Source organism: Balaenoptera musculus, chromosome 14 (genome assembly GCF_009873245.2).
Source record: "Balaenoptera musculus isolate JJ_BM4_2016_0621 chromosome 14, mBalMus1.pri.v3, whole genome shotgun sequence".
NCBI classification, from domain to species: Eukaryota; Metazoa; Chordata; class Mammalia; order Artiodactyla; family Balaenopteridae; genus Balaenoptera; species Balaenoptera musculus.
In genome coordinates, this window is record NC_045798.1 from 40,534,058 (window position 1) to 40,560,607 (window position 26,550).

The 26,550-nt window shown below is 46.8% G+C and overlaps 1 protein-coding gene across 1 annotated transcript in view; it reads right to left on the reverse strand.

The window, feature by feature from the left end:
* The window catches only part of NPC1 (NPC intracellular cholesterol transporter 1), a 48,990-nt gene that overhangs the window by 1,159 nt on the left and 21,281 nt on the right, over window positions 1–26,550 (reverse strand). Inside the window, exons 5-24 of the mRNA XM_036823711.1 lie at window positions 25,981–26,148; window positions 25,161–25,410; window positions 23,315–23,388; window positions 22,362–22,732; window positions 20,673–20,899; window positions 18,422–18,522; window positions 16,114–16,216; window positions 13,286–13,475; window positions 12,242–12,424; window positions 11,050–11,164; window positions 8,755–8,882; window positions 8,519–8,659; window positions 7,230–7,319; window positions 6,636–6,826; window positions 6,204–6,319; window positions 5,419–5,548; window positions 3,228–3,428; window positions 2,101–2,332; window positions 1,229–1,342; window positions 251–413 (exon numbers count right to left, since the gene is read on the reverse strand). Of these exons, the coding sequence (XP_036679606.1) occupies window positions 251–413; window positions 1,229–1,342; window positions 2,101–2,332; window positions 3,228–3,428; window positions 5,419–5,548; window positions 6,204–6,319; window positions 6,636–6,826; window positions 7,230–7,319; window positions 8,519–8,659; window positions 8,755–8,882; window positions 11,050–11,164; window positions 12,242–12,424; window positions 13,286–13,475; window positions 16,114–16,216; window positions 18,422–18,522; window positions 20,673–20,899; window positions 22,362–22,732; window positions 23,315–23,388; window positions 25,161–25,410; window positions 25,981–26,148 (3,288 nt within the window). The remainder of the gene's footprint in view (window positions 1–250; window positions 414–1,228; window positions 1,343–2,100; window positions 2,333–3,227; window positions 3,429–5,418; window positions 5,549–6,203; window positions 6,320–6,635; window positions 6,827–7,229; window positions 7,320–8,518; window positions 8,660–8,754; window positions 8,883–11,049; window positions 11,165–12,241; window positions 12,425–13,285; window positions 13,476–16,113; window positions 16,217–18,421; window positions 18,523–20,672; window positions 20,900–22,361; window positions 22,733–23,314; window positions 23,389–25,160; window positions 25,411–25,980; window positions 26,149–26,550) is intronic.

Consider the following 26,550-nt stretch of genomic DNA (forward strand, 5'->3'; position numbering starts at 1 on the left):
GGCTGCTGCCGCACAAACTCACTTCCGATCTGACAACGCGAGGCCTCCAGTTTTCTAATGAAGTAGAATGGACGAACATGCAACCCCAGGATTGGAGTTCTTCTCTTAGAAGTTTTTTTACTCAGTGTTACTTATCAAATGACCATCAGTATAAGTACATTCAAATACTTCAAAAGAATGTTTCAAGATATCCTTTTCCTTTAGTATCATGCTTCCTCCATCCCACTAGGTTAAAAATAAAAACTCTTACCTATGTAACTGAGCAAGACAGGGAGGAATATTAATCCATGAGTGGCTCCCAGTAAGACCATAGCTAAATACATCCTGAAGTAAAATATCTGGAAAATTTGAGATTTGGCAAAGGCCAAAACCATAATGCCTCCAAATTTTGTTAGTGTGATTCCACTGAATACCTAAGAGAAGAGAGATGGGGTTAGAAACAACTTTTATCAACCTACCATAATTGAACACTTCCTCATAGAGGGATTTCTTAAAAGCCGAGGTCCAAAGTCATGGGGGACCGAACCCTAGCTTTCAGATTTACTGATAAGTAGCATTAGGCTCTGCCTAAATTGTTTTATTTGCTACATATGAATCTGAAGGGGAAAAAAAAGGTGTAATAAGGGTAAAAGCTGTGTATCCTGCATAGACCCCATGGCAGCGCTGCAAGTCTATCAGTGCCATTTTTCCAACAGCATTATTGTTCAATTAAGGTATGTACTATTTTTTTAGACAATGCTATTTATCACACACTTTCTGTTGTTAACTCTGTAACAGTGTTGTGCAGTGGTAAAGTAACTGGTTGATAGTTCAGCCCTGTATCCTGGTTTAGCCTGAGAAGATTCTCCAAATGTGAACCACAAACTGCACACCGGGCTCCAAGCATGGCAGCTCCCCTGCTTTTCAACACACATGGCTGGCCTGGGTTTTAAACGGCTCTCAAATCAAACTTCTCTATTTTCCTGCTTCAGCCATACTGTCGTCTGCAAAGGAGTCTCCAGCAGTAACACTTCTAAAGAATTTCAGGGTGGAGCTCTATGCAAGATACAGCTATTTCATGAATTGCCTGAAAACTTGTAATCCTTAGGAGCTGCTGCTAAGTAAAAGATACAAATTGGGCTTTCCCTACTGAATCTTAAAGTTCCTTCTCCTGAGAAACACTCAGTCACCAAGCTGGGTACTTCACGGTGAGGTATCTGCCTGCGTCATCTGCTCGGGCTGTACTTACAGAGCTGCCCATGTGGGAGAGCGCCTCTTCTGCCCGTTCCACGCGGCTTCCCTTCGTGCTCACCGTGAACGCTCTCGTGATATGGCTGCAGAACTCCACGGAGATGCCACAGCTCTGAAATAAAGTGCTTCCTTTACACCTGCCCTTCTCCAGTTAAAAAACAGTAAAAGCAACCACCCCTTTCCCAGGATCTGTGGTTATCAGGGCACCTGGGAGGTAAAGGAGCCTGGAGCACCCCCTCTGACTTACAAGACAAAGCTCCCATCACACCAACTTAAACTGTCCCAGGAAGCTTGTGGAACCCTCCAGGCACAGTTTCCTCCAGCAGATTTGCCTCTGTTAGGGGGAAGCAGCTGAAACCTCTCAAGGTCCCCCCAACCCCCAGCCAGCCAGCACGCTGTCATTTCTTTAGCTGGGCCTCACTACCGCTCCCCCTGAAGCCACGTTCCGTTTGTATCTGAAGAGCAGATGCACTGTGTCTGTTTTCTGTGAATACTTTCTCAAATGTGCACGTATTCAAGACTATTAAAAAGCACCTGGCAACCACATGGAAGGCAAAAGGTCTTGGTCAGAAAATTCCATTGAGAAGGGGCAGTTTTTCTAACTGAAAACTGAACGTCGTGCTGTCATCAGGCTACATACTTAGGCAAAACACCCTTCAGAATAATAATTTAAAGGCAGAATGCCTAAGCCAGACCGTGAGCTCACATTTCCGTTGCTATACGTACCACCCACGTCCAACTCCACCTGCCCCTGACCCCACCTGACCATGTGCGCCAAGAGCAGGAGCTGGCCTTGACCTCTCACCCCAAGAAACAATTCACAGCAGTGACATAAGGAGTGAGGGACAGACTGAGTGGACCAGGACTCACCATAACCAAGTTGACCAAAGAAACCGCATTCAAACTGATGCCCCAGAGCCACATGACACCGAACATGTTGACCAAGATCATAGCGATGGTGATGCACATGATCACCGCCGACCACAGTTCACAGCCCAGGAGAACCACCGTCACCAAAAAGATGGCGCCCAGGGACACGCCGAGGTTAAAGATAGTGTCGTCAATCATGGTCAGGTACTGTTCGTAGAAGACGTAGAACACACTGGAGAGGGGGAGAAGGTTCTGTTACAGCTTGTTTTTGCTTCTGGAATCTTTACTCCTCATCCTGCCACAACTGCAAAACGGAAACTACCTTGAGAGACATCCTCACATAAAACCTCCCTGTTTGTGCAAGACTCACCTCCAGCAGTTAAGCTGGACCTCTGACCACTGACACCCAAAGAAGGGCCTCCGAGATGTGTATTTTATATAAGGTTTTTTGTTCATGTGCCCAATCCATTCTGCTTTATAGGCATTTATCTACAAAGAATATTCTGTGGTATTTTGGGAAAACAAGCCCTGGTCTATCCTGAGGGCTACCCCCAGCCAAACGGGGTCTTATGCAGGGCCTGAGAAGAAAATGTTTTTTCGGCAAAGTTAACCAGCTCCTCTAAGGAGTCGGGACACCCACTCCAAGAACTCCTTCCACAGGAAAACAGGCTGTCCTCCTGCCAGGAACAGGTCCAGACTCCCTTCAATGAGATTACAGGGGTTGGGGGAAAATCACTTGTTTCTCTTACTTTTCTGTATTTTCCAAATTCAGTTATTTCATAAAATATTTTCTTTATGAGGAAAAAAAAGAAAATAAATGAAAAAAGAGAAACCTCCATAAAGGCACTGTCCCCAGCGATCAGTTGCCGGGCCCTCTCTGTGAAGCTGCTCCCCGGGCGCCGCGCCCCCTGCCCCCCCGCCTGTTTTGCAGGGTGTGAGCTCCAGCTCTGAGACCTCAGTAGGTGCTGCAGATTCTGGCCCAGGTGCCGTTTCCTGAGACAGGCTTCACCTGTGCTCAGGACGGAGCCGGGTTCAGAAGGAAAGCCGAGTGTCGGCCCCCCAGCAAGGGAACCCCAGGGTGTGGGCGCTTCCCCAGGACACCCTCATTTACAAAATCCACACGTTACCTGTATGGGAACACACGGTGATCACTTCCTTCCAGGCCCATGGTTCTGGTGATTCTGCTGGCGATGAGGCGGGCCTTTTCCATGGCGTCGATGAAGTCAGCGGAGGTCTTGAGTACCGTGTGGTAGGTCATGAAGTACGTGGCTCCGACGCCCGTGCCGTTGCCGAGGATGTTAACTGCTGCGCTGTAAGCGGCGTGTCCCCTGGAAGAAGACAGTGGTATCAAAGGCCACACCTCGTGCCGTACCTGCAGAATCTGAGCATCAGGGCTGAGTGGTGTCACCTGACCCTGGGCTCAGGGATCAGACCAGCTGTCAATTTCAGGGACAGGGATGCCCCTGAAAAGGAATGATGAAGGTTTAGCTTTTCTTTCCCACTCTGGCTTTTCCTTGCGTCTTTGGTTTCTCTGACGCGAAGCTGCTACCGTTTCTGCAGCTGGCTCTGCTCACAGGCCAGTGTGCTTTTCTACAGAGCTTGCTCAGCAATGCTGTGTAACAGGAGGCGGGAACGGACAAGGGCCCTGGAGTCAGGCCGCCATGAGGTCGGCCTCGGCCCTGGAACCCTGGGCAGAATTACTGAATTTGGGCTGCAGTGTCATCTGCACAGGGTGTACCACCACCTACTCATGGGGCTGTGTGGTGAGTCAGCGAAACAGTGTCGGTGAGGTGCCTGGCACGATCCTGGCACACAGGAGGCTCCCTGTCTGTTGCCCTCCTACGAGTTGAATTCATTCTGACTTCTTTTATGCAGCCGAGCATTCAGTCTACCAAGAGACCAAGCTACACGGTTCATGTCTTCTTTATTTTTAGGGACAGTCCTCTCATGGTACCTAGTCTAGGTCTCAAAACACAGACGTGAGATGTATGACTGACGGGACTCTGGTCACATTATGTATTCTTATGAAGAACAGGGATGTCCAGCGTTTACCTAACGTACACCTGGACACTCACCTTCCTACCAAAACATCCAAATCCCCCCAACTCCAGACTTCAGTCATCTTTGCTATTTCTGGGCCAGAGATCCTGTTTCCACGGTAGCTGGCTGCCTGGCTAGATGGGGGAGTGAGACAGCCCATAACCTCATGTACAGACAGGCTGGCAGGAAGCACAGTGGGGCTAAAAGAATCTAAACCTTCGGGGACTTCCCTGGTGGCGCAGTGGTTAAGAATCTGCCTGCCAATGCGGGGGACACGGGTTCGAGCCCTGGTCCGGGAAGATCCCACATGCCGCGGAGTAACTAAGCCCGTGAGCCACAACTACTGAAGCCTGCGTGCCTAAAGCCCATGCACCGCAACAAGAGAAACCACCGCAATGAGAGGCCCAAGCACCACAACGAAGAGTAGCCCCCCCTTGCCGCAACTAGAGAAAGCCCACACCCAGCAACAAAGACCCAATGCAGCCAAAAAAAAAAAAAAAAGAATCTAAACCTTCATCCTGGGTGACGTCACCAGAGCAGAGCTGCAGTGCCCCATATGCCCCAGACACAACTGGACAGAACCTTTCACATCCTGAATCGCCCGCATCCCTCCCCACAATCTGCCCTGCCGGTGGTCTGCACAGGACTGTGTCCTTCATGCCGCCAGGAGGGGAGCGTGAAACAGAATGCTCAGGCCAGGAGGGAATCGGGTCAGAATGAGGAGGAGTTTTGTTTGTGTTTTTTTTTAACGTCTTTACTGGAGTATAATTGCTTTACAATTATAAAGTTAGTTTCTGCTGTATAACAAAGTGAATCAGCTATACGTTTACATATATCCCCATATCCCCTCCCTCTTGCATCTCCCTCCCACCCTCCCTATCCCACCCATCTAGTGGGACATAAAGCACCAAGCTGATCTCCCTGTGCTATGCGGCTGCTTCCCACTAGCTATCTATTTTCCATTTGGTAGTGTATATATGTCAATGCCACTCTCTCACTTCGTCCCAGCTTACCCTTCCCCCTCCCCGGGTCCTCAAGTCCATTCTCTACGTCTGCGTCTTTATTCCTATCCTGCCCCTAAGTTCTCCAGAACCATTTTTTTTTTTAAGATGAGTAGGAGTTTTCTTTAAAGGCATTTTGGTTTCTCTGAGGGACAGGGTGGGGAGTGGCAGAGAAGAGGACCTTCCCGCCCACCATTCCCACCCCAGCCCTCCCCAGCTTCCCAGTGCAAGTTAAAGGGGAAGCGGGCACACAGCTGAATGGTTCAGTGTCACTTACCCTTTGCCACACTTGGGGTTCGGGTTATCGGAGAGGAACATGGGCAGGAACCTCATGAAGTCTGCGCCCTGAGGCCTCTGCTTGCCCTCTGGAGTCAGAGGCCGGCAGTGGACGCAGGCAGGGTCAACCACTGTGCAAACAGGTTGGGGGAGCCACGGTGAGAAGGATGGGTCTCCAGATTAAAACATTTAAAAATAATGATAAAGAAGTGACAGGAATTCTTTTCCTGAGTCCTTCTGTTTATCCAAAAGCTTCAAACACATGGTTTTCACAGTCTAATAAACTTGAGGTCCCATCTGTATCTAACACAGGCTGTACAAATTTTCTTCCCCGAAGCAGGCTTCCTGCTTTAAGGACAACCTCAGTATGTTATTACCAGAGCCCAGGACGTCCATGTTTTTATCAAGAAAATCCTAGGACAGACTCAACACTTTTATAAAATCATACGGCAATAGTGATAAACAAAGAAAAGCACTCCCATGAGAAGCTATGGCCAGATACCAATCAAGAGAGACCATCAGCATTGTCGGGAAAAGATGACAAACCTGAAAACCAAAGTCCCCTGACCTGGGCCTTGTTCAGCCTGCAGCCCCGTGGGGGGCTGGAAAGGGGACAACAAGGTATCTCCAGAGTGAACAACGGAGGAAGGAGATGATGACAAGGGGAATGAGATGCAGCAATGGCAGACAAACAGGTGGACGTGGAGGTGAAATGCAAATGATTTTTAAATTATAATGTTAAAGTTCTTCAGAAAAAAGGGAAAGATCTGGAAAAGGATCAAGTACCCGACGCATTGCAGAACCGATCCGTGGTGTTGTAGACTCTACAGCAAGACGACTGTGGCTTGACCCAGTCAAAATAATCGTCAATCCAGGACGAGGGAGCAAAGCCTATCCGGGTGCTAGAGAAAGGAGAGAAAGGGTTACTGCTGCCCCCACAAGGAGGAAGTCTTCAGTTTCGGTCCTTTTCTTGAAATCCAAAACTTCCTTTTCTAGACCTTTTAATGCCACCCAGTCAGAAGACAAACCATATCAGTGCTTAATGGGAAAAGCTTCAGAATATGAGGTGGTAAATTTGCCCTTTAAAAGGTTTTGCTCAGGTAAAGCTAGATTCAACCCACATTTTGCAAGGTAGATTTTCCAGGAAAAGCTATCTTTAGAGAGAGGTTTCAGGCCGAGGTCCCGGGCCAGGAGCCCGTCCGCGGCTGAGGTACTGACTAGTTGTCCAGCTGGGCGGCGGTGAAGATCTGCTGCACCAGCGAGTCGTTGTTGCAGCCCAGGCCCCCACACACCATGTTCTGCCCTTTCAGAGAAGCGTAGTCGTGCCCTCCCTCCACGACAAAGTACACGGGCGGGCCCGCGTGCAGGAAGCGATTGAGGGACTGGAAATAATCCGTCACGTAGGAGTCCTGAGAGAGAGAGCGGACAACAGGACACAGTGTGAATGTCCTGTGCAAGCGAGAGGGGGGCTCCCGGCCGAGACGCCTCGAGCCCAGGTTCCTGACTCCCTCCACAGCCAGCGCCCCCTCCCCACCCTGGGCCCAGGGGCTTTTCCAGTTGGTCCCACCATCAGGAGGACACCTCACGAGGTCAAGACCAGCTGCTCGCATTCTGCAGCCATGCCCAAGGCCTGTGAGCTCAGAAGGCCCGGGCCTCACGGGAAGAGCTCTGGCGAGGTTCCTGCAATGCGGGAGAGCCTACCAGCATCCGCGTTTAGAAGCGGACATCGGCTGAAACACCCGCGTGAGTATTTTGAAAAATGTATTCACCATGGGCTAAATGAGTTAGGATAAAAAAAAGAAAGCGTCTTACATCTGGCATTGACAGAGACTGATCCAAGCCGATTTCTACTTTGTTCAGGACTGCGATACTGAATGACAGAACACCCACAAATACCGCTACCTGGAATGAGGAGTTACAGGGTTAGAGTTATCATGATTAAGAACGTAAATCATTTATTTATATTTATTTATGGCTGCCCTGGGTCTTAGCTGTGACATGCGGACTTCTTAGTTGCGGCATGCATGCAGGATTTAGCTCCCCGACCAGGGATTGAACCTAGGCCCCCTGCACTGAGTCCTACCCACTGGACCACCAGGGAACTCCCTAAATCAAATCTTAAACACACAAAACAGGACTTTTCTAAACGAAAAGCAAGTTTAAATGACACGCTAAGAAAACAAGGAGTCTGGGGCAGTAGCCGAGGTCACGGTCTCAAGAGTCAAGCCACCTGGGTTCAAATCCTGGCTCTGCCACTTACAAGCTGAGTGACCCTGGTGAAGTCACTTAACCTCTCTTAGCTTCTATTTCCTCCTCAATAAAACAGGAAAAATAAGACTTGTAACATCAGATAATTTGTGGATTAAATGAGAAAATTCTAGGGATAATCCAGAATTTAGCGTAGTACCCGGTTCTGAGCACAATACCAGATATTAAGTGTTCAATAAATGTTAGGTGTTACTATTACTTTTACTGGAATGAATTTACATTCTTTTAGTGGAGATGTGATAAGTTATAGCTGTTGGCTATATCCAGTGTGTAAACTGTACTACAAAACGCTCTTGCATGGTTGCTGGGGATGAGGGACAGTGCGGGGGAGGGAGGTGGGTGACACTGAAGGTGCAGGACGAGGGTGATGGAACAGATCTATATCTTGGTGCTTACACGAATCTGCACATGTGATAAACTGACACAGAACTGGACACATACACTGTGCCAATGTCGAACTCTTGGTTTTGTTATTGAACTACAATTATGTAAGACCTTGGGAGGAAACTGGCAAAGGGCAGCTGGGTCCTTCTCTGCGCTACCTCTGTGACTTTCTATGAATCTGTAATTATTTAAAAACAAACCAACCAACTTAAAACAGAAACTCTTGCTTATACTGCCTGCTAAAAATATTTTATATATTTGTACATATTTGCTTTTGCATTCTTGTGTGTGTGTGTGTGTGTGTGTATATATATATATATATATATATATATACACACACACACACACACACACACTTAACAGCTGTCAGAATCCTTCCCAAGCACTCTGATTTCTTAGAAGGCATGTGACAACAACTCTGGGGAGAAAAACCACAGACAGGCTCCTACCACAATGGGCCGCATCCAGTCCTTAAGCAGAAGTGGAGCATAGGCGTTTCTGAAGAAGTGAAATAAGCAGCTCTCCGAGGCCTGGATGCCTGCTCTGTCTGCCGCGTCCCCGACACAGCAGAGGACGTCCAGCCGGTTCTTCTGAGGGGAGGAAGAGGAACAGAGGTCACCCTCCAGCCACCTCATCTAGATTCTAGACTCAAATGAAACAGGCCGCACGCCCGATGACAACTTACCTCTTGCCGCTTAATGTCTAATCCCAAGAGACTCACAAAACAGGTAATCTGGAGGAGGAAGTCGATGAGGACCGCCATCCCCGCAAAGAGGGAGAAGGTGTGCACAGCTGGCATCACGGACAGGCCTCCTGCGGGGAGAAGGGGGCAGCCACGTCCTTCCCAGCTGAGGGCTCAGCAGGCCTCACAGGCACGTGCACGTGTGAACACGCGGCACCAGAGCAGGCCAATCCCACGAGAATCCCCCCAATCCTCCCACCCAAAGGCACTCTGCGCAGTCTGCGGGTGTCACACCAGAACAACCTGGGGAGGTTAAAATGCACGTTCCAGGGACCGGGCCCCATCCTACTTTATCGAGACGATGGGAATTCAACCCCAATTCTACTGTTCAGAATTCTATGATCCCAACTCTATAATTTAACAAGCTCTCCAAGCAAATGCATGCACTTTCACATTTGAGATCCATTAACACAGGCCATTTCTTACAGTACCTGCTACGCCTTCAGTCCACAAGAGGGATGGTATTTCCCATCTGCTATTATATCATCCAATCAGTCTCTCGGTTTAGTTACAAATGAGGATGCTCCAAGCGTCCTCCAGGCTGACTCAGAAGCTGAAAACTGGCTGCCCATGGGCCAGATATATATAAACCCACTTTAGAATTTAAAAACAGTTTTTAAAAAATAAGTAGCCAATATTTAACAATGAGATTCACAGTGTCGCTTGAGGGAAAAAAAATTTAGATTCACAGCGTTGCTTGAGAAAAAAATTGGACCTGGCAGCACTGGGCCGGCAACACGTAACTGCCTCTTGCAGGTGGGACCCCAGAATCTGGTGCCACGGTCCCCGCTGCTCCTCCTGTCCCCCCAAAGTCACCCCAACCTTAAGGCCCAGGGTCAGCTGCTATCACCAACACACTTGCACTGGTTTTTTTTTTTTTTTTTTTTTAATTATTATTTATTTATTTATTTTTGGCTGTGTTGGGTCTTCGTTTCTGTGTGAGGGCTTTCTCTAGTTGTGGCAAGCGGGGGCCACTCTTCATCGCGGTGCGCGGGCCTCTCACTATCGCGGCCTCTCTTGTTGCGGAGCACAGGCTCCAGACGCGCAGGCTCAGCAATTGTGGCTCACGGGCCTAGTCGCTCCGCGGCATGTGGGATCTTCCCAGACCAGGGCTCGAACCCGTGTCCCCTGCATTGGCAGGCAGACTCTCAACCACTGCGCCACCAGGGAAGCCCTGCACTGGTTTTTTTTAACAGAAAAAGGGGAAGTAACTGTTTTGCATCTGTATCCGTCAAAAGAAACCACAAGGGCCACAAGTTTGTTCCACAGTGCACTGCTTCGTGGAAGTGGGGGATGATATATGCTAATGACGTGTCTGTGTCCAAAGACCACACCTACGATGTCCCTCCCGTGGCCCCTTGTAAGATGACCTGGTGGCCCCTGCAGGCATTTCCATTGGGACCCACGGATCGTGTGTCTTCCCTGGACTTACTGGGTGATTCTAATCAGCGTCCTCTGCAGAGGATGTGATCAGTTTTCTCTTACTACATGCCAGACATGGGGGTGGGGAGTGCCCTGCTAGTAAGACTACCGATTTCTCCACATGAAAGAATACAGAAGTGCTGGGTTTTGTGCCAGCTTATTCGGGCTCCTTGTATCGAGGGAAGATTAAAGAACTTCTGCTCATTGACGAGGCTGCTTCCCAGTGAACTGTGTGTGCAGAGCGGGGGGAGACTGCCTTTCGGAACAGTGGCAAACACCTTGCGAGCTAACGCCTGTGGTTTTGGAGTTGCTGCCGAGAGTGCTGTGTCGGGAAGGTCTCTGTGGCCGTCCTTCAAGAGCGCTATTTTCAAACCCCAGCACTCGCCATGGGTGCCCTAAAGGGGGAGGGGCAGGAGTCCTAGGTATCTGAACCCCAACATCAACACCGTCCTGAAACAATGTGAGAAGGAAGGCACTTGCTGGAAATTCCCTAGTGGTCCAGTGGTTAGGACGCCGTGTTTCCACTGCGGGGGGCACAGGTCGGGGCGGGGGGCCGATCCCTGGTGGGGGAACTAGGATCCTGCATGCCGCGTGGTGTGGCCAAAATTTTAAGAAATTAAAAATAAATAAATAATGTAGTTAAAAAAAAGAAGACACTTGCTAATGACACCCGAGATACCGCCACCAATTTTTCTCGTGGTCCACTCTGATACTTTCCAATCACAGAATAAAACTTAAAAAAGAATGCAAAGGGTCATATACTGATACACCCAGGCTCAGCAAACCTCAGGGTTGGCAGATTCAAAGAGTAATTACCTAAGAAAAATGCTACCGTCTCTGAAAAGGACGACAGGAAAATACTTGGAGCCACTTCTCCCAGCACCCGGCCCACCTGCTGGTCCAGCGTCTCCCCTTGGAGACGTTCATCTCTCTTAAAAATAAAAAAAAAAGTTAAACATGCGACATTAAAGTTTCTCAATTACAATGCCACCTCTTTGCTTCTTTGGTGCCTTGTGTTAAGCTGATGGTAAAAAATAATGATTAGTAGCATCTACTTGTTGTTTGTAAACTTTATACAGTAAAGTGGTGAGGACCCCAAACTTCTCATGTTGATTCATTCGGGATATTTCTGAAGCCCGGAGCCAGGTAACAGGTGAGAATCTAAAGGAAGGATTGAATCAGATTATCAGGAAAATACATGCAACGCAGGCTGCAGGTGGCTGGACTTTTAAATAACACTCCTGCATGCCACTGGGTCTCTGCCCAGGTAAGCGCTACAGGACAAGGGACCCTGGGCGAACCAACGGATTGACGTCATTTTTTACATCAGTGGGTCCTGTGTCGACCTTTTGCCTTTTAGTGGCACCTCTGACAAATCCCTCATTCTTCTACACTATACTGAGAATCATTTTCTAAATTTATTTATTTATTTATGGCTGTGTTGGGTTTTCGTTTCCGTGCGTGGGCTTTCTCTAGTTGCGGCGAGCGGGGGCTACTCTTCATCGCGGTGCGCGGGCTTCTCATTGTCCTGGCTTCTCTTGTTGCGGAGCACAGGCTCTAGACACGCAGGCTCAGTAGTTGTGCCTCACGGGCTTAGTTGCTCCGTGGCATGTGGGATCTTCCCAGACCAGGGCTTGAACCCATGTCCCCTGCATTGGCAGGCAGATTCTTAACCACTGCGCCACCAGGGAAGCCTGAGAATCATTTTAATAGCTGTTGTGCCCAAAATATTTTCCACAAGCGTGGAAAATAGCCCTTTTTTGCACACATGTTGCACATATTTTAAAACCAAATTCTCACTTTTATATCTATGCCACCAACCGAAGAGAATGTTGGTCTCAATCTTCTTGGTCTCAAAATGTCCAGAACAAGTCACAGGCACCAATAAGCAACACAGAGGAACGGAAACGAAGTCTCCACGTGTCACACTCAAATACTCCGCATGGAGCTGAACAGCCGTATGTGGAGCCTGGTACTCGGTCAGACTCTGTGAGGCTCTGAAACGCACCTGGTAGGTCTGGACCAGAATGAAGATGTTGTCCACTCCCACAGCCAGCACCAGGAACGGGATGACTTCTATCACAATGAGGGTGAAGGGGATCCCAACGTAGCTGAAGATGCCCAAGGAGCACGCCACTGAGCTCAGCACGATCAGGATGCCCGCGATGCCCAGGGAGATTTTCGAATCCACCTGGAGACGCCACAGAGACATAAATCCTCATTTAGGGTGCTTTTTGTCCTGTTCCTAAAAGGTCTTCATTTTCACCTCTTTACCTGGATATTGCCCATCTAGATTTAAAAGTACAGTTCCCGGTTTGAGAGAAGATATGAAAAGGTGTCTAGGTCTTCCCTAGCAACATATGTATACATATTTTTTCAAATGTCTCCTGCCAACATACAATGCATTTATTTATTTATTTTTTTATATATATGCTAGGTATTTTTTTTTTTAATTTTTAAATTTATTTATGGCTGTGTTGGGTCTTCGTTTCTGCGCGAGGGCCCCCTCCAGTTGCGGCCAGCAGGGGCCACTCCTCATCGCGGTGCGCGGGCCTCTCACTATCGCGGCCTCTCCCGCCGCGGAGCACAGGCTCCAGACGCGCAGGCTCAGTAGTTGTGGCTCACGGGCCCATCTGCTCCGCAGCATGTGGGATCCTCCCAGACCAGGGCTCGAACCCGTGTCCCCTGCATTGGCAGGCAGATTCTCAACCACTGCGCCACCAGGGAAGCCCCCTAGCAACATATTTTATCAGCCTACATTCTTAGGTGATGGCAAGTTAGAAAAAAAACTGGATTATGTGAAATAAACTTTAAGTTGAAGATAAGAAATTGGAACTGAAGAAAACAGATGCAGGAAGCAGAAAATGTGACAAACAAGTAAAACACAGGACAATTTAAGGCAGTTTTGAATATAATGAATTAGGATTAAGCGGAGGCAAAAACATGCCATCACGCTGTGTACTGCCATTTCCCTCTAACACACACACACACACACACACACACACACACATACACACACACATGCACACACACACCTACACACCCCACTTACCAGAAACCTGCTACAGCTTTTGATATGCCCCAAGGCTATGGAAATATATAAAAACATGATGCCATAGCTGATTAGAATAGTGAAGATATCACTGTTACTTTCACGATCTAGTTCATCTTCAATACTTCGTTCAGCCTTAAAAGAAATGGTCAGATTTGGATTCTTGTAGTTTTTCACAAAATTAATAAACCTAAAAGGGTAAGCAAAATTTTGTATTTTTAGTTAAAACTTAGTGACAACTAAGTAAGGAACTTCTTCGTAACTTCTACGACACAAAAGCCACACTTAACCCTTATACCTCATTAGGACCTTCTACACTGGCAAGTAGAAGGTAGGACACTTCCCGATTATGAAGTTCCAGACATGCTGAGTTTTCCAGTATTTAAAACAGGTTTAGAACAAGTTTAAAAACTGCTTCATGGTCTCACTTCTTTTTTTACTAAAAAAGATTTCTAAATGAAGTATATTATACTACAGACATATGCTCATGGAACAAAAATTTTAAAAGTTGATCTACAGGTTCAATGCAATCCCTATCAGAATCCCAGCTGCCTTCTTTGTAGAAAGACAAGCTGTTCTAAAATTCACATGGAATTGCAAGGGGCCCAGAATAGCCCAAATCTTCTTTTTCAAGAAGAACAAAGTAGGAAGATTCACACTTCCCAATTTCAAACTTACTACAAACCAAGAGTAATCAAGACAGTGTGGTTACCAGCACGAGGCAAGGACAGGCATACAGATCAAAGGATCAGAACTAAGAGTCCAGAAATATGCCATGTATCTGTCTTCACCTAATTTTCAATAAAGGTGGCAAGACTATTAATGGGGGAAAGAATATCTTTTCAACAAATGGTCTGGGGCAACTGGATAGCCATATACAAATAAATGCAGTTGGACCCTTACCTCACACCACGTATAAAGATTAACTCAATGGATAAAAGACCTCTCAAATGTAAGAGCTAAAACTATAAAACTCTCAGAAGAACACAAAGGGGTAAATTTCCAGGTCCTTGGGTTAGGCAATGGTTTCTTGGCTATGACACCAGAAGTATGAATAACAAAAGAGAAGATAGATAAATTGGACTTTACCAAAATTAAAAACTTCTGTGTTTCAGAGGATACCATCAAGAAAGGCAAAAACACAGACTGGAGAATGGGAGAAAATATTTGGAAATCATACATCTGATAAGGGACTTGTAGAATATATAGCAATTCTTATAGTTCGATAATAAAAATACAAATAACCCAGTCAAAAAATGGGCAAAGGATACGAATAAACATTTTTCCAAAAAAGTTATACAGATCGGTGCATGAAAAGATGCTCAAATTCATTAGTCATCACGGAAATGCAAATCAAAACTGCAATGAGGGAATTCCCTGGTGGTCGAGTGCTTAGGACTTGGTGCTTTCACTGCCGTGGCCCAGTTCAAGCCCTGGTTGGGGAACTAAGATCCCGCAAGCTGTGCAGTGTGGCCGAAAAAACAAAACAAAAAAACTGCAATGAGATACCACTTCATACCCACTAGGATAGCTGGAATCAAAAAGTCAAATAATAACAAGTGTTGGCGAGGTGTGGAGAATCTGAAACCTCCATACACTGCTGGTGGGAATGTAAAATGGTGCAGTCACTTTTTTTTTTTGGCTGCGCCACACAGCATGTGGGATCTTAGTTCCCCAACCTGTGGAAGCAAAGCCTTAACCACTGGACCACCAGGGAAGTCCCATCGGTGCAGTCGCTTTGGAAAAAAGTCTGCCAGTTCCTCAGAGTTGCCGTATGACCCAAGCAATTCTACTCCTAGATATATACCAACCAAGAGAAATGAAAACACGTTCACACAAAAACTTGTATACGAATGTTTGTAGTATTATTCCTAATAGCCGAAAGGTAGAAACAGCTCAAATGTTCATCAACTGATGAATGGATAAACAAAATGTGGTATATCCATAGGATGGGATATTCTTCAGCCATAAAAAGGAATGAAGTACTGACACATGCTACAACTTGGATGAACCTTGAAAACATTATTCTAACTGAAAGAAGCCAGACCCAAAAGTCCACGTACATGATTCCATTCATATAAAAGTCTGGAATGGGAAAATCTAGAGACAGAGAGTAGATTGGTGGCTGTGTAGGGCTGGGTGTTAGGAGGGTGACCACTAAAGGAGATGGGATTTCTTTCTGTGGTAAAGAAAATGTTCTAAAATTGACCATGGTGATGTTTGCACACAACTGTGAATATACTAAAAGCTACTGAACTGTACACTTTAAATGGGTGAACTGTATGGTATATGAATTATATCCCAACAAAGCTGTTCAGAGTCCGTCCTCCTCGGTCCCCTCTTCCCATTCTCTAGAGGTTACACCACAGCTAACCGGTTCCCAGGTCATTTGTTTGATATCTTTTCTAGGCATGGATGGCATGCATAGCATATATTTGTCCAAACACGCTGACTGCAGTTTTTATTTACTATCTTGAACCATTTATTTATCTCACCATCTTTAATGACGAAATAATATTCTACTGTACTTCTCCCTACTAATATACACTCAGCTTGCTCCCAGGTTTTGCTGTTAGAATATAATGCAAGGAACATTTCTGCATAGATACTTTTGCATTCTTGTTGCAGGGATATGTAGTAAAAGAATGTTTATAGGTAAATTTATTTATAGATTTTTTTTTTCATAGCACCACCAGTACCAAGTGAAAAAAATGGCATAACTTAGATCTACTGTTGGTTAATTTAGTTGAACTAAGTGTAAATGCTTTCTGCTATGGTCCACCTTCCCACAGAAAGAACAGCTTGTTTAGATCCCGTGAGCAACTCACTCTTTTTCCCAGGCCTGGGCCCTCTGGAGCTTCTCTGTATCGTTACAGTAATTATTGACAGGAAAGGTAATCACCAGGGCTGTGGCGTTATTGTAGTTTTGATCTAGAAAGGAAAAAGGTGACATCAAAAAGCAGATTACAAGCATGCAGAAAACTAGGTCAATACGAGGGGATAATCACAAGCCAGTTAGGTGCCTGGTTTCTCATGGGGCTGAAGCCTATACACACCTGAGCTCGAGGAACACAACAGGAGATCTGGTGCCTGTGTAGTTCAGCTAGTGAAGAAAAAGGACCCTCGTGTGGAAGTAGGCACAGCTGTCATTCGTATCATCATTACTACACGGCACGTGCATGGTGACAATTTCAAACAGAGCGGAAAGGTGTTCAGGGAAAAGCCTCTCTCCTCCCTCAGTCCCCGCCTGTGTCTCAGCTCTCCTCCCCACACCATGGCGCTGTGACTCCTTCCAGCCACGGTCCACGTGCATAAGCACAGTCTCCCCTTCCCTCCTTGTTTACACAAGCAGTGACACACTCTTCTGCAAACGCTGCTTTTAAAGTCATATCCTGAGAATGCTCTGTTTTAGTACACAGAGAGCGTCCTTATTCTTTTTTCTGCTGTATGATATTTCATAGTATAATTTAACCAATCTCCAGTTGATGGCTATCTTTGCAAATTTTTTTGGTATTATATACAGAATTACTACAAAGAATAACCTGATATTTCCAAGATGTAAAATGTAATTCGTAGAATCAATTCTTATAAGTACAATCACAGAATCGAAAAATATGTGCATTTCTAATTTTGATAGATTCCCCCCAACTGCCCTCCAAAGAGGCCATCCTGTTTTTCATTTCTTTCTTCAACAAAATATTTACTGAGACCTACTTTGTGCCAGACATTATCTTAGAGACTATGGATACATCAGTGAGCAAAGGAGATAAAAATCTCGGTCTTCCTGGAGCTTATATTCTAGCAACCATTTATACTTCCACCAACAATGTGGTTTCTCCAGATTCATCCACAAAAGATTTTATCAAACACTTAGATCTTTGCTAATCTCATATGTAAAAGATTGAAGTGAGAGGCATTTCACTAATTTGGAGTGAGGTTCAGCATTTTCCCCATATAACTGAAAGCCACTTGTATTTCTTCTTTTGTTAACACTCATATGGCTCTGCCCACTTTTCTTTTGGGTGGCTGACCTCTTCTCTTTTCCCCAAGAGCTCTCCACACATTAAGGAAATGCTGTCTGTTATGTATACTAACTTCTTTTTTTCTCCAGTTTGCTGTTTGTTTGTTTTTTAAACTTTATGTTTGTTCTCTACACAGGAATTTTAAATTCTCATGCAGTCAAATTCATCAGTGTTTCCTTCTGTGGCTTCTGCATTGTGTGTCCTGCTTAGAAATGCCTTCTCCACTTAAAAATTATTTTAAAAAAATTCATCCTGCATTCTCTTCTAGTACTTTAGTAGTTTCACTTCTTATATTGTGATCTTTGTTCCATCGGAATTTACTCTGGTGGAAGGAATAAGGTAGAGAACAAATTTAATTTCGATGGCTGTGGCGACCCAGCTGGTGACACCATCTTTTCCCCACTGATTGGAAACCACATTGTGTTACATAAGGCAGAGTAAAATTTAAATACAGCTCACAACTTCTCCCTTCCCACTAGATGAGGAGAAGAACATCTGGCTTCTTCATTAGGCCAGAGAAAAACCTGTTAGGCTGCCTGTAATTAGGCTTCAGATGCCAAAGCTGTCACATGATTCATTACCCCATCATACCTAACATAATCTGCTCCAAGGTGCTGCAGGAACCAGCAAAGAGCAAACCAACTGCCTCTCCCACTATAAAAGTGTTTGAATTCTTAGCCAACTGGTTTAGAAGGAAAAAAATCTATCCACTTTGTTTCTTTTCCCCTATCTCACATATTATCTCTCCCCCATTACAGATGTTCTTAACCAGAGGGCTACAGACTCTGCAGGGGCTCTCTCAACGAGTTTCAAGGGTTCCATGAACTCCCTGAAACTGAGCAATGTATTACGTGGATGTACACAATGGCATTACTCTGGGAAAACGTCCTTAGCTGTCGACAGCTTTCCCAAGAGTAACCTAAAAATGGCTAACACCACTTCCTTCAGATGCACAATAAAACCCAAAGCCAAAGGAGATATTATATTTGGGACCCAATATACTGGGTAAATAACAAGAGTGCTTGATTGATGAAATCTTCGTAATTACCACTTGACTGTTAACGACAGAACCAAGACTACTTTATCTAGCAGGAAAAGTAAAAGCTTCTCTCACCATCATAGCCTCCTAACACAAGCCACGGGAACACTGGTCCACCAAAGGTCCCCAGGCAAGGATCGTGGAGCAAACTGGTGTCATTCAGGGAGGCGGGAGCCCTGCCAAGAATTCAGAAAACAACACCCAATTAAGAACAACCTTAAGACGTCACTGAGACCTAAACGTTTACACAGCAGTCATGAGGCGGATTAAGAATGTGGGCCTGAGGTTGGTTCCTTGGATGAATAATAACAGTTCAGTAGTTGCTTTTGGGGCTAGAAAGGAAGAGGGAAGCAGTGGAAAAAAGGGGTAGGCGCCATGCTAAGCAGTTTGGATTTTTATCCTGTAGGCACTGGGGAACAATCAGATTTGGGGAAAAGGGAGGTCATGAGCTGTTTGACAAAGATAACTCGGGTGGCAAAGCGGAAGGAGGTCTGGAAGTAGGAAAGAAAGAAGCAGGGAGACCAGGCCGGGGACGCCAGCAGTGCAGGACAGACAGACAGACAACCGGTGACAGGGAACCAGCATTTTAGCACAGAAGTCAGGCGGACTCTGGGCACACGTGAAGGTCCTCGTATATAATGTGAACCACCGCCCTTCAGCGCCGAGGGACAAGGGACGGGCTCAGGTCCTGGAGGTCAGGTCACTGCTGGGGGCGAACAGCAGGGCTGCAGGGCTGCACAGAAGCTGAGTCCTGTCAACCCACACATGTGGGGCTCTGCCGCCACACTGCGGGCTTGAGGGCTCATGCTGAGGTTAAAACCCACAAGAGTTACGTGAGGAAGAGTCCAGGCATCCCGTAAGCGGTAGGCGTTGATGCCATCATGTGATGCGGGGGAAGCAGGAGGTCTGTGCCTGGTTCTGGGCCAGCCGGGCTCCTGCAGGGCCTGCGTGCCCCCAGGGGGAATAGCCCAGGGAAAGGTGGAGGGCGAGGAGGGAGCTGAGAGCTGGGGACGCACAAGCGGAACCACAGACAACACACACCCCTGCCGCGCAGGAGAGGAGCTGCTCACGGTGGTGTTTCCACACCTGTGTGAACCACGCTCCCCTCGGGCAAAACAGAGAGAAAATAACATTTTTCTTTAAATATTAAAGTTAAATAATACTGAACCTTTTTTTCCAATTGCCCGTGGCTGCCCTGTACCACCTGTCCTTCGGAGAACACGGCTTTGGGTACATGGGCTACACTTATTGTTTCACGGGCTTGTGTTTATAGATGTGACATCCTGAAGAGAGTAAACACAGCCCAACCACCTAGAGTCAGTCATATTCCAGTAACAAAAACAGATGGAACCTAAGGTCACCAAACCAGGCCAGAAGCCAGAGCAGTTGGCTGTCAAGATGTGGTTAATTGAGCAGCACGTTCCAAGGTGACAAGGAATAATTTCTCTGCTTCCATAATGAAGAAACAGCCACAGTGGTGGGCCGGTTGGCTGAACAACTGTCTCTGGGCCAGATCAGGCCAAGGTACATGGCATCAGGGACGGCAGACGCAAGCCGCAAGCCGCTCCTCCTGCCGCGGGACAGGCCTAAAGATCACCTCACAGGTCACCAAGCACGGCTTCTCCGTGTCTAATTCAAACCATACACGCACCCTGCCCAGCCAGTCGAGCGTCCGAGGGGAAGCAGCTTCAGTGCCCTCCGATCTAACTGCACTCTAATCCAGCCCCCACTCCTCGAGGGGATGCTGCACGTTTTAAAAACTCAGTATCATGAAATAAATTTACATTTGAAAGACAAGAAAAAGCACTCCAGGCTTCTATTTTTGCACTATTTAACCAGCTCAGGAATGCCAGGGGCGGTGTGGTAGATGCAACTATGTGTTATCAATCCAGGCGGGAGTCAGGGGCTGAGCGGTACCTGCCGGTCCTCAATGACACACCACGAACACCCCGCCCCAGGGCCTTTGAACCTGCTGCCCGTCTACACGGAACACTCCCCCCACCCCCCCACCCCAACTCTCCCAGGCCTCCGTCTTCCCTTCTGCTGAGCAGGTCTCCGCTGCACCGAGAGCGGCACACCCCCTGCACTCCCCGCCCTCACCCAGCTTCCTTTCCCCACGGCATCGCCTCGACCTGGCACCATCTCAACCCGGCGTCAGGGCCGGCAGCTACTGTTCACCCTCTGCCTCCCTTCATTAGAACGAAGGCTTCGCCGGGAGGATCCCGCCGTTTATCCCTGCTGGGGCTCCAGTACCCACGACGGCGTGTGGTCACAGCAGGGGCTCCAATGTTGGAGGAACGAAGGAAGGACTGTCCCTGCCACGTACCTAACGCAGTACAGGAAGTGTGTGTGGTAATCCGCGTACACAAAGAAGTCGTCTCCTACTTTGTGGTCCAGCACGGAATGGCTGTTCTGGAAGTAATTTAACACGCTCAGGACGGTGCAGTGCTTGTTATATGGTGAGAGGGGGGCCAAGCAGATGTCCCGGAGCGTCACAGTCTCATTGTTGGAAGATGCAGTAATGTTCTCGATGGTTGTTTGTAAGTCAAGAACCTGAAGGATGATTTTTAAAATAAACAAACCCAGAAATGTATCAGTTTTCCCTCCGAGGTTGACTAACCATTATCACCTGGAGGGGTCAGAAGGTAAAGAGTATTTGGGGAAAATCCTTCCTAAGACAGGGAAGGCTGAGACACACGATGGTAAAAAAAAAAAAAAAAAAAAAAAATTTTTTTTTTTTTTTTTTTTTTTTAAACGTATTTTTGGTGACTTCCCTGGCGGTCCAGTGGGTAAGACTTCACTTTCCAATGCAGGGGGTGAGGGTTTCAATCCCTGGTTGGGGAGCTAAGATCCCACGTGCCTCACAGCCAAAAAACCAAAACAAAACAGAAGCAATACTGTAACAAATTCAATAAAGACTTTAAAAATGGTCCACGTCAAAAAAAAAACAATTAAAACAAACAGACAAACAAAAATATTTTTGCTGAGGAACAGCAAACTGGGATGGAGACCCCACCTAGAGGCACCCAGAGAGAGGAGGGGGCACCACGACAGGTCAGATCCCAGCACAGGACACACGAACATCTGCCCTCCCACCCTTCTCCACAGGGACCCACGAGGCCACAGAGGGGAGCCTGGGGTCATCTGCCTGATCTTCCTGACACTCCCTGCCCTCACCAACAAATACCACCTTGCTCCAAACTACGGTTATTTATGTATATTCTCGTACTTTCTAATAGACAATATATTCCAGGAGGTAAATGACAACATTTGCACCTTTTGCAATAAGCTGGGAAAAAGCAACAGACAGTCATTGGGTGGAAAAAAGATCCTACTAAAGTCTTGAGAATATTTTGATGTTTTTTCAAGCTATCAAGACTTTCTGTAGGGCACGAGCAATGTTTAAAGGAAAAACCATGCAACTGTGCAACTGTTCATTAAAAAATAAGTGGATGCAGTTTATTTACAGATAAGCGTGATAAGGGAGAACGGGCAGGTTTAAAAGCCTTTGTAAGAGCACGGGATGGATCTCATTCCAAATGCACCTCCCACCAAATGCAGGCAGGGAGCCCACATTCAGGCAACACTAAGTTCATTCCTGCAGGTGGGACCAGCAGTGATCCAGCAGCTCCTTCCTAGGTCCCCAGGACAGCATAAGAGGCTTTTTATCCCTTTGGGTCCTGGTGTATTACTTTTTAATTATCACGGGAAAAAAAATCCATAAGTTCCTAAGGTGAATTATAAATATATTCTGTTTCAAAAGAGAAGCGCTCATCTCAATTTCAAGCAAGACCTACTGTATGAAATAAATGCCAAAGCGGTCTACAGTAAATTTGTCATTAAATTCAACAGCTATCACTTTTTTGAAAAGTAAGTGAAAAGCGCCTTTACTTTTATCATTAAGGTTTACAAGATAAACCACCACACTCAGCCCCAAACCCACATCAAGTAAACTGCTCAAAAACTGACAAAGTGCCATGTCCCCCGGAATTGATTTCTGCAAAGAGCAGGTTACCTGGTGCAAAATGTCTAGGGCAAGTGGAGGCCCAAAGGGCACATCGGCTCCAGAGGGGACGGGACTGTACGTGTGCGGCTGTGTGAGGGGGGCTTGGATGATAAGCTGCTCGGTGCGGAAGAAAGGTCCAAAGTGTGTGTCGAAGTACTCCTTCTCCTGGCGCGCCTGGCTGCCGGGCGCAGACCACAGGTCCACCGGGTCTGTCGTGACCTGCACAAACACCAGGCCTGAAGAACAGGCGGCGATGAAGGCCACGGAGAAGAACACGATGCAGCCGGGGTGTCGGACGCAGAACGAGCCCCACTGTGAGAAGAGCCGCTGTAGATGGGCCTCGAAGGTGGCACCCAGAGAGTCACAGCAGGACGGCCCCCCTGGGAGAGCGGGAGAGGAAGAGAGGGTGGAGGTTAAGAGCCAAGCCATTCCTGAAAGTCGGAACGGGGAGCGCATCAGCTACAACTGCCCATAGTGGGACTCGCGCCCACACAGGACACACCAGGACGTGCACAGGACGATCCCCACCGCCGCCCCCGCCCCAGCTACTTGTCTGCTCTGGAAGCAGCCCTGCTCACCTGCCCACACCTATCCCCACCCCTAGAGGAATGGTGCTCACACACAAGCCTCGGAAAAGCAAAGTGCTCTCAGCACTCTGTCCAGAGCAGTTCCCTCCAACCTCTCCTGCTACCCCGGCTCTCAGCCCACCACGCTGGTGCCTCCACAGCTCTCATCCCAGGCCAGGATCATTCTACTGCTATTATTAACTGCGTGGCTCTGATCTGCCACCCTGACCAGGTTGTTAGTGCCACAAAGGCAAGGACCCTGTCTCCATCACAGCCGTGTCCTTGGCACGAGCCCAGGGCCTCTCCTGGAACAGGCATATCAACGTTTGTTAAGGAAATGAACACTCTCGTGCCAACATGGTCCCAACCGTTTTAGTTAAGTACCAACGTGCCTACCTTTGTCACTGGCATTTACAGAGAAAGCAATATTGCCATCAATGGGGGTGTACTCGGAGACAAAATACCGTTTTCTGGAAAATAAAAGCATGCAAGTTGTGTTCGTGGACCTCGGCACAGTGAGGCTGTTCTTCTGACATTCCCACACGAGCTTCCCCGTTGAAAGCTCACTTCCTCATCCTGTTTGCTTCCTCCCTAATTGGTGCCTGCCTTCCCTTAAGTTCTCTTGCTCTGGGTCTCTCCGCTCGTCAGTCTCAGGGGAAAATTTATGAGAGTATTAAAAAAACAAATTAATAAAGGATAATGTCACCTTGTAGCCCTCATTTACATTTAGAAGTTTTAGGTTCTTTAAAAACACAGTAAACACTATATTGCAGGAGCAATGAGCACATCTAGTGCCTAGATCTTGGTTTCTAAACACCATTCTCCAATGAAAGGAACCAGGACTCCTTGCAGAAGAGGATGCTTCTAGGGCTGGAGCAGGGAAAATAAGAGAACATCTTGTGATTCCAGAAAATAAGAACAAGCTTGAGAATTGGAGGGGGTGGGGGGGGGCATGCTTAAAAAAACATAGGAGCCACCAGAAGATGCTCCCAGTGGTCAAAACTGGGAAAATTTGAGCAATAAGATAAATGATGATACTGAACAGAGACCACAGAATTTTTTTTAAAAGTCCATGATGTAAACATAACTGAATAAATAAATAAGTAGAGGAGAAGGGGTAACTCTGTACAGAGCAAGCCCAGTTAGTAAGTGGAGAAGGAACGAGGCAAATACAAAGTCACCAGCAGGCAAACACCACAGGAAATAAGTGTTGAAGACAAGATCCACGGATGGATGCTAAAATCAGTGGGCGACAGTTTGAGGAGAAACAAGGTAGTAACATAGTCTCAACATACCTCCTCTAAGATATTTATCAACTCCAAAGGGAGAAACAGTAACTTCACTATTACCCTAGTGGAGAAACCCAGCAGACACCTTCTTAACCAAGCGATCGAGGCTAACCTCACCAGTGATGAGACATATTGACATCATAAGCCCTTGATATGATACATTGAGAAAGACAAGTCACTTCTGTGATATTGTCAAAAAACACCTAACCTCAACCTAATCACAAGAAAATATCAGATAAAGCCAAACTGGGGCACATTTTACAAAATAACTGACCAGCACTCATCAAAAGTGTCAAGGCCATAAGAGAAAAGGAAAGATGAGAAACTGTCACAGATTGGAGGAGGTGAATAAAACAAAAAGTGAATGTGACATGGGATCCTGAAACAGAAAAAGGGTGTTAAGAGAAAAAACTGGTGAAACTTGAAAAAAGACTGTGGTTTAGCCAACAACAGTATACCAATGTTATTTTCATGGTTTTGATTAAATTATATCCCATGGGTGATGTGCGTTGTAACACTAGAGGAAGCCGGTAGAGGATATAAATAAACTCTATTATTTTTGTACCCTTTTGGTGAGTCTAAAATTATTTCAAAATAAAAAGCTTTAAAAAAATGTGTTGTCCTAAGTCAAGACGCAGATATCTAAAAGGACTACAGTATTGCATTTGAAAGGATCTGAATCAGATTTGGCTCATGAGACTTTCTGTTAAAGAATGGCTGCTTTAAATCACACGCCATTTTGAATAAATCAATGAAACTGACTTCAAATGTTTCAATGGCTAAATAGGCTTTTGACTATTGACTAGTTGCAGGACATAAGCAATTCATGGAATGGTATTCATGCAGATATTTGTTTCCTATTCTAATGAACCAAAGTCTACCGAGCAAAAGCTAGAAGTGCCACTTGGGTAATTTTGCTCTTCTTGTCCTGGAGGGAAAACAAAACGGATTACCTGTAGCACCACACGGCAAAGAATGCACCAAAAAACACGAGCAGGAATGCCATGTAGGTGCTCCACATGATGACGTACATGGCGTCCAGACCCAGGATTCTCCAGGGAACAGGAAGGGCTGGGGGCTGGGGCTTGGGCCCACAGACGATCAAGCAGTCCTGGCAGCTGCAGGGCCCCATGACCTCATCCACGGACTCGTCACAGCCCTTGGTGGCATTGTTCATGGGCTCCATCCCATGGGCTGGAAGATCTGTGGGAAGGATTGTGTTGAGTGAGAATCTCCGTTTAAAAAAAAGCAAACACTACAAGGCTTGTATTAAATTATATTTAAACCCAATGATAAGCACACTGAAAGAAGTAACACAAATGGAAGAATAAAAAGGACTGGAGGTTTCTGGGTGATCAAGTTATGTTTTGCTGCTTAGTCCTGTGAAATTTTAAGTTAACCTCAATAACTCTGGGCATAGGGTTTGTCACCGAGATCCAAGTCTACCACATTCCACGGTAAACCTTCAATCAAGCTTTATCTCCACTGAGGAGCTAGTCTAACGCTACGGCAGAGCTTTTGAAAAAACTTTTTTTAAAAAACAGCTTATTCCTTCAATTCTGTAGCAACACCTGAAGGCAATTCTTCTATCTCCACTCCCATGCCCAGCCCCTAACCAACCAGGGGCAGGATAAATGCTCTAGTTACCTCTCGCGCTGGAGGAAACTCTAGGACCTAGTGATCTGAATTTATCTTCCTACTGCAGGTTAAGGTTCCTGGGCTTTAAAAAAATCCTAAGTACAATACACTAAACGTGAAGGTCTTCATCCCCACCTGAAAAGATGGGCGTGATGGTGAAAGGCGCCTGGCCGTTGTCCTTGTTGAACATGTACTCGATCCAGTTGGTGGCGTTGCAGGCTTCGGCCTCCTTCCCGCACAGCAGCCCCAGGGCTTTCTCGTTACTCGAGGGGGCCTCCACGTCCTTGCAGGCATTGTACATGGCTGGCAGGGGAGTAAGGGAAAAGACTGAAGCCGTGCTGCTTTAATTCACCAGATGAGATCTTACCGGAGGCCTCTCACGTGTGACCCTGGAAATCCAGACACACTGCAAGCGGGAGCCGCAGGCTGGGACTCGGGACAGTAAACACTAAGGGCGGGAACGGAGGTCACCTCTGAAACCGGTTTGTCACCCTACAAGTAACATCAGGCCAGATTCCAAGCAACTTAAAAGTCCAAGACAGGAGAGGCTTACGTCATCCCAGTATCACCCCCCAGTGCATGCGACAGCATCCTGAAGGCCGAGCAAGGAGAAGCTAAGGACCTCAGTGCCTGTTCAGCCAGCAAAGCTGGTTCCAGGAAACTACAGCTGGAGAATGATGGCACTTCCAGGGTAAAAACTGGTTT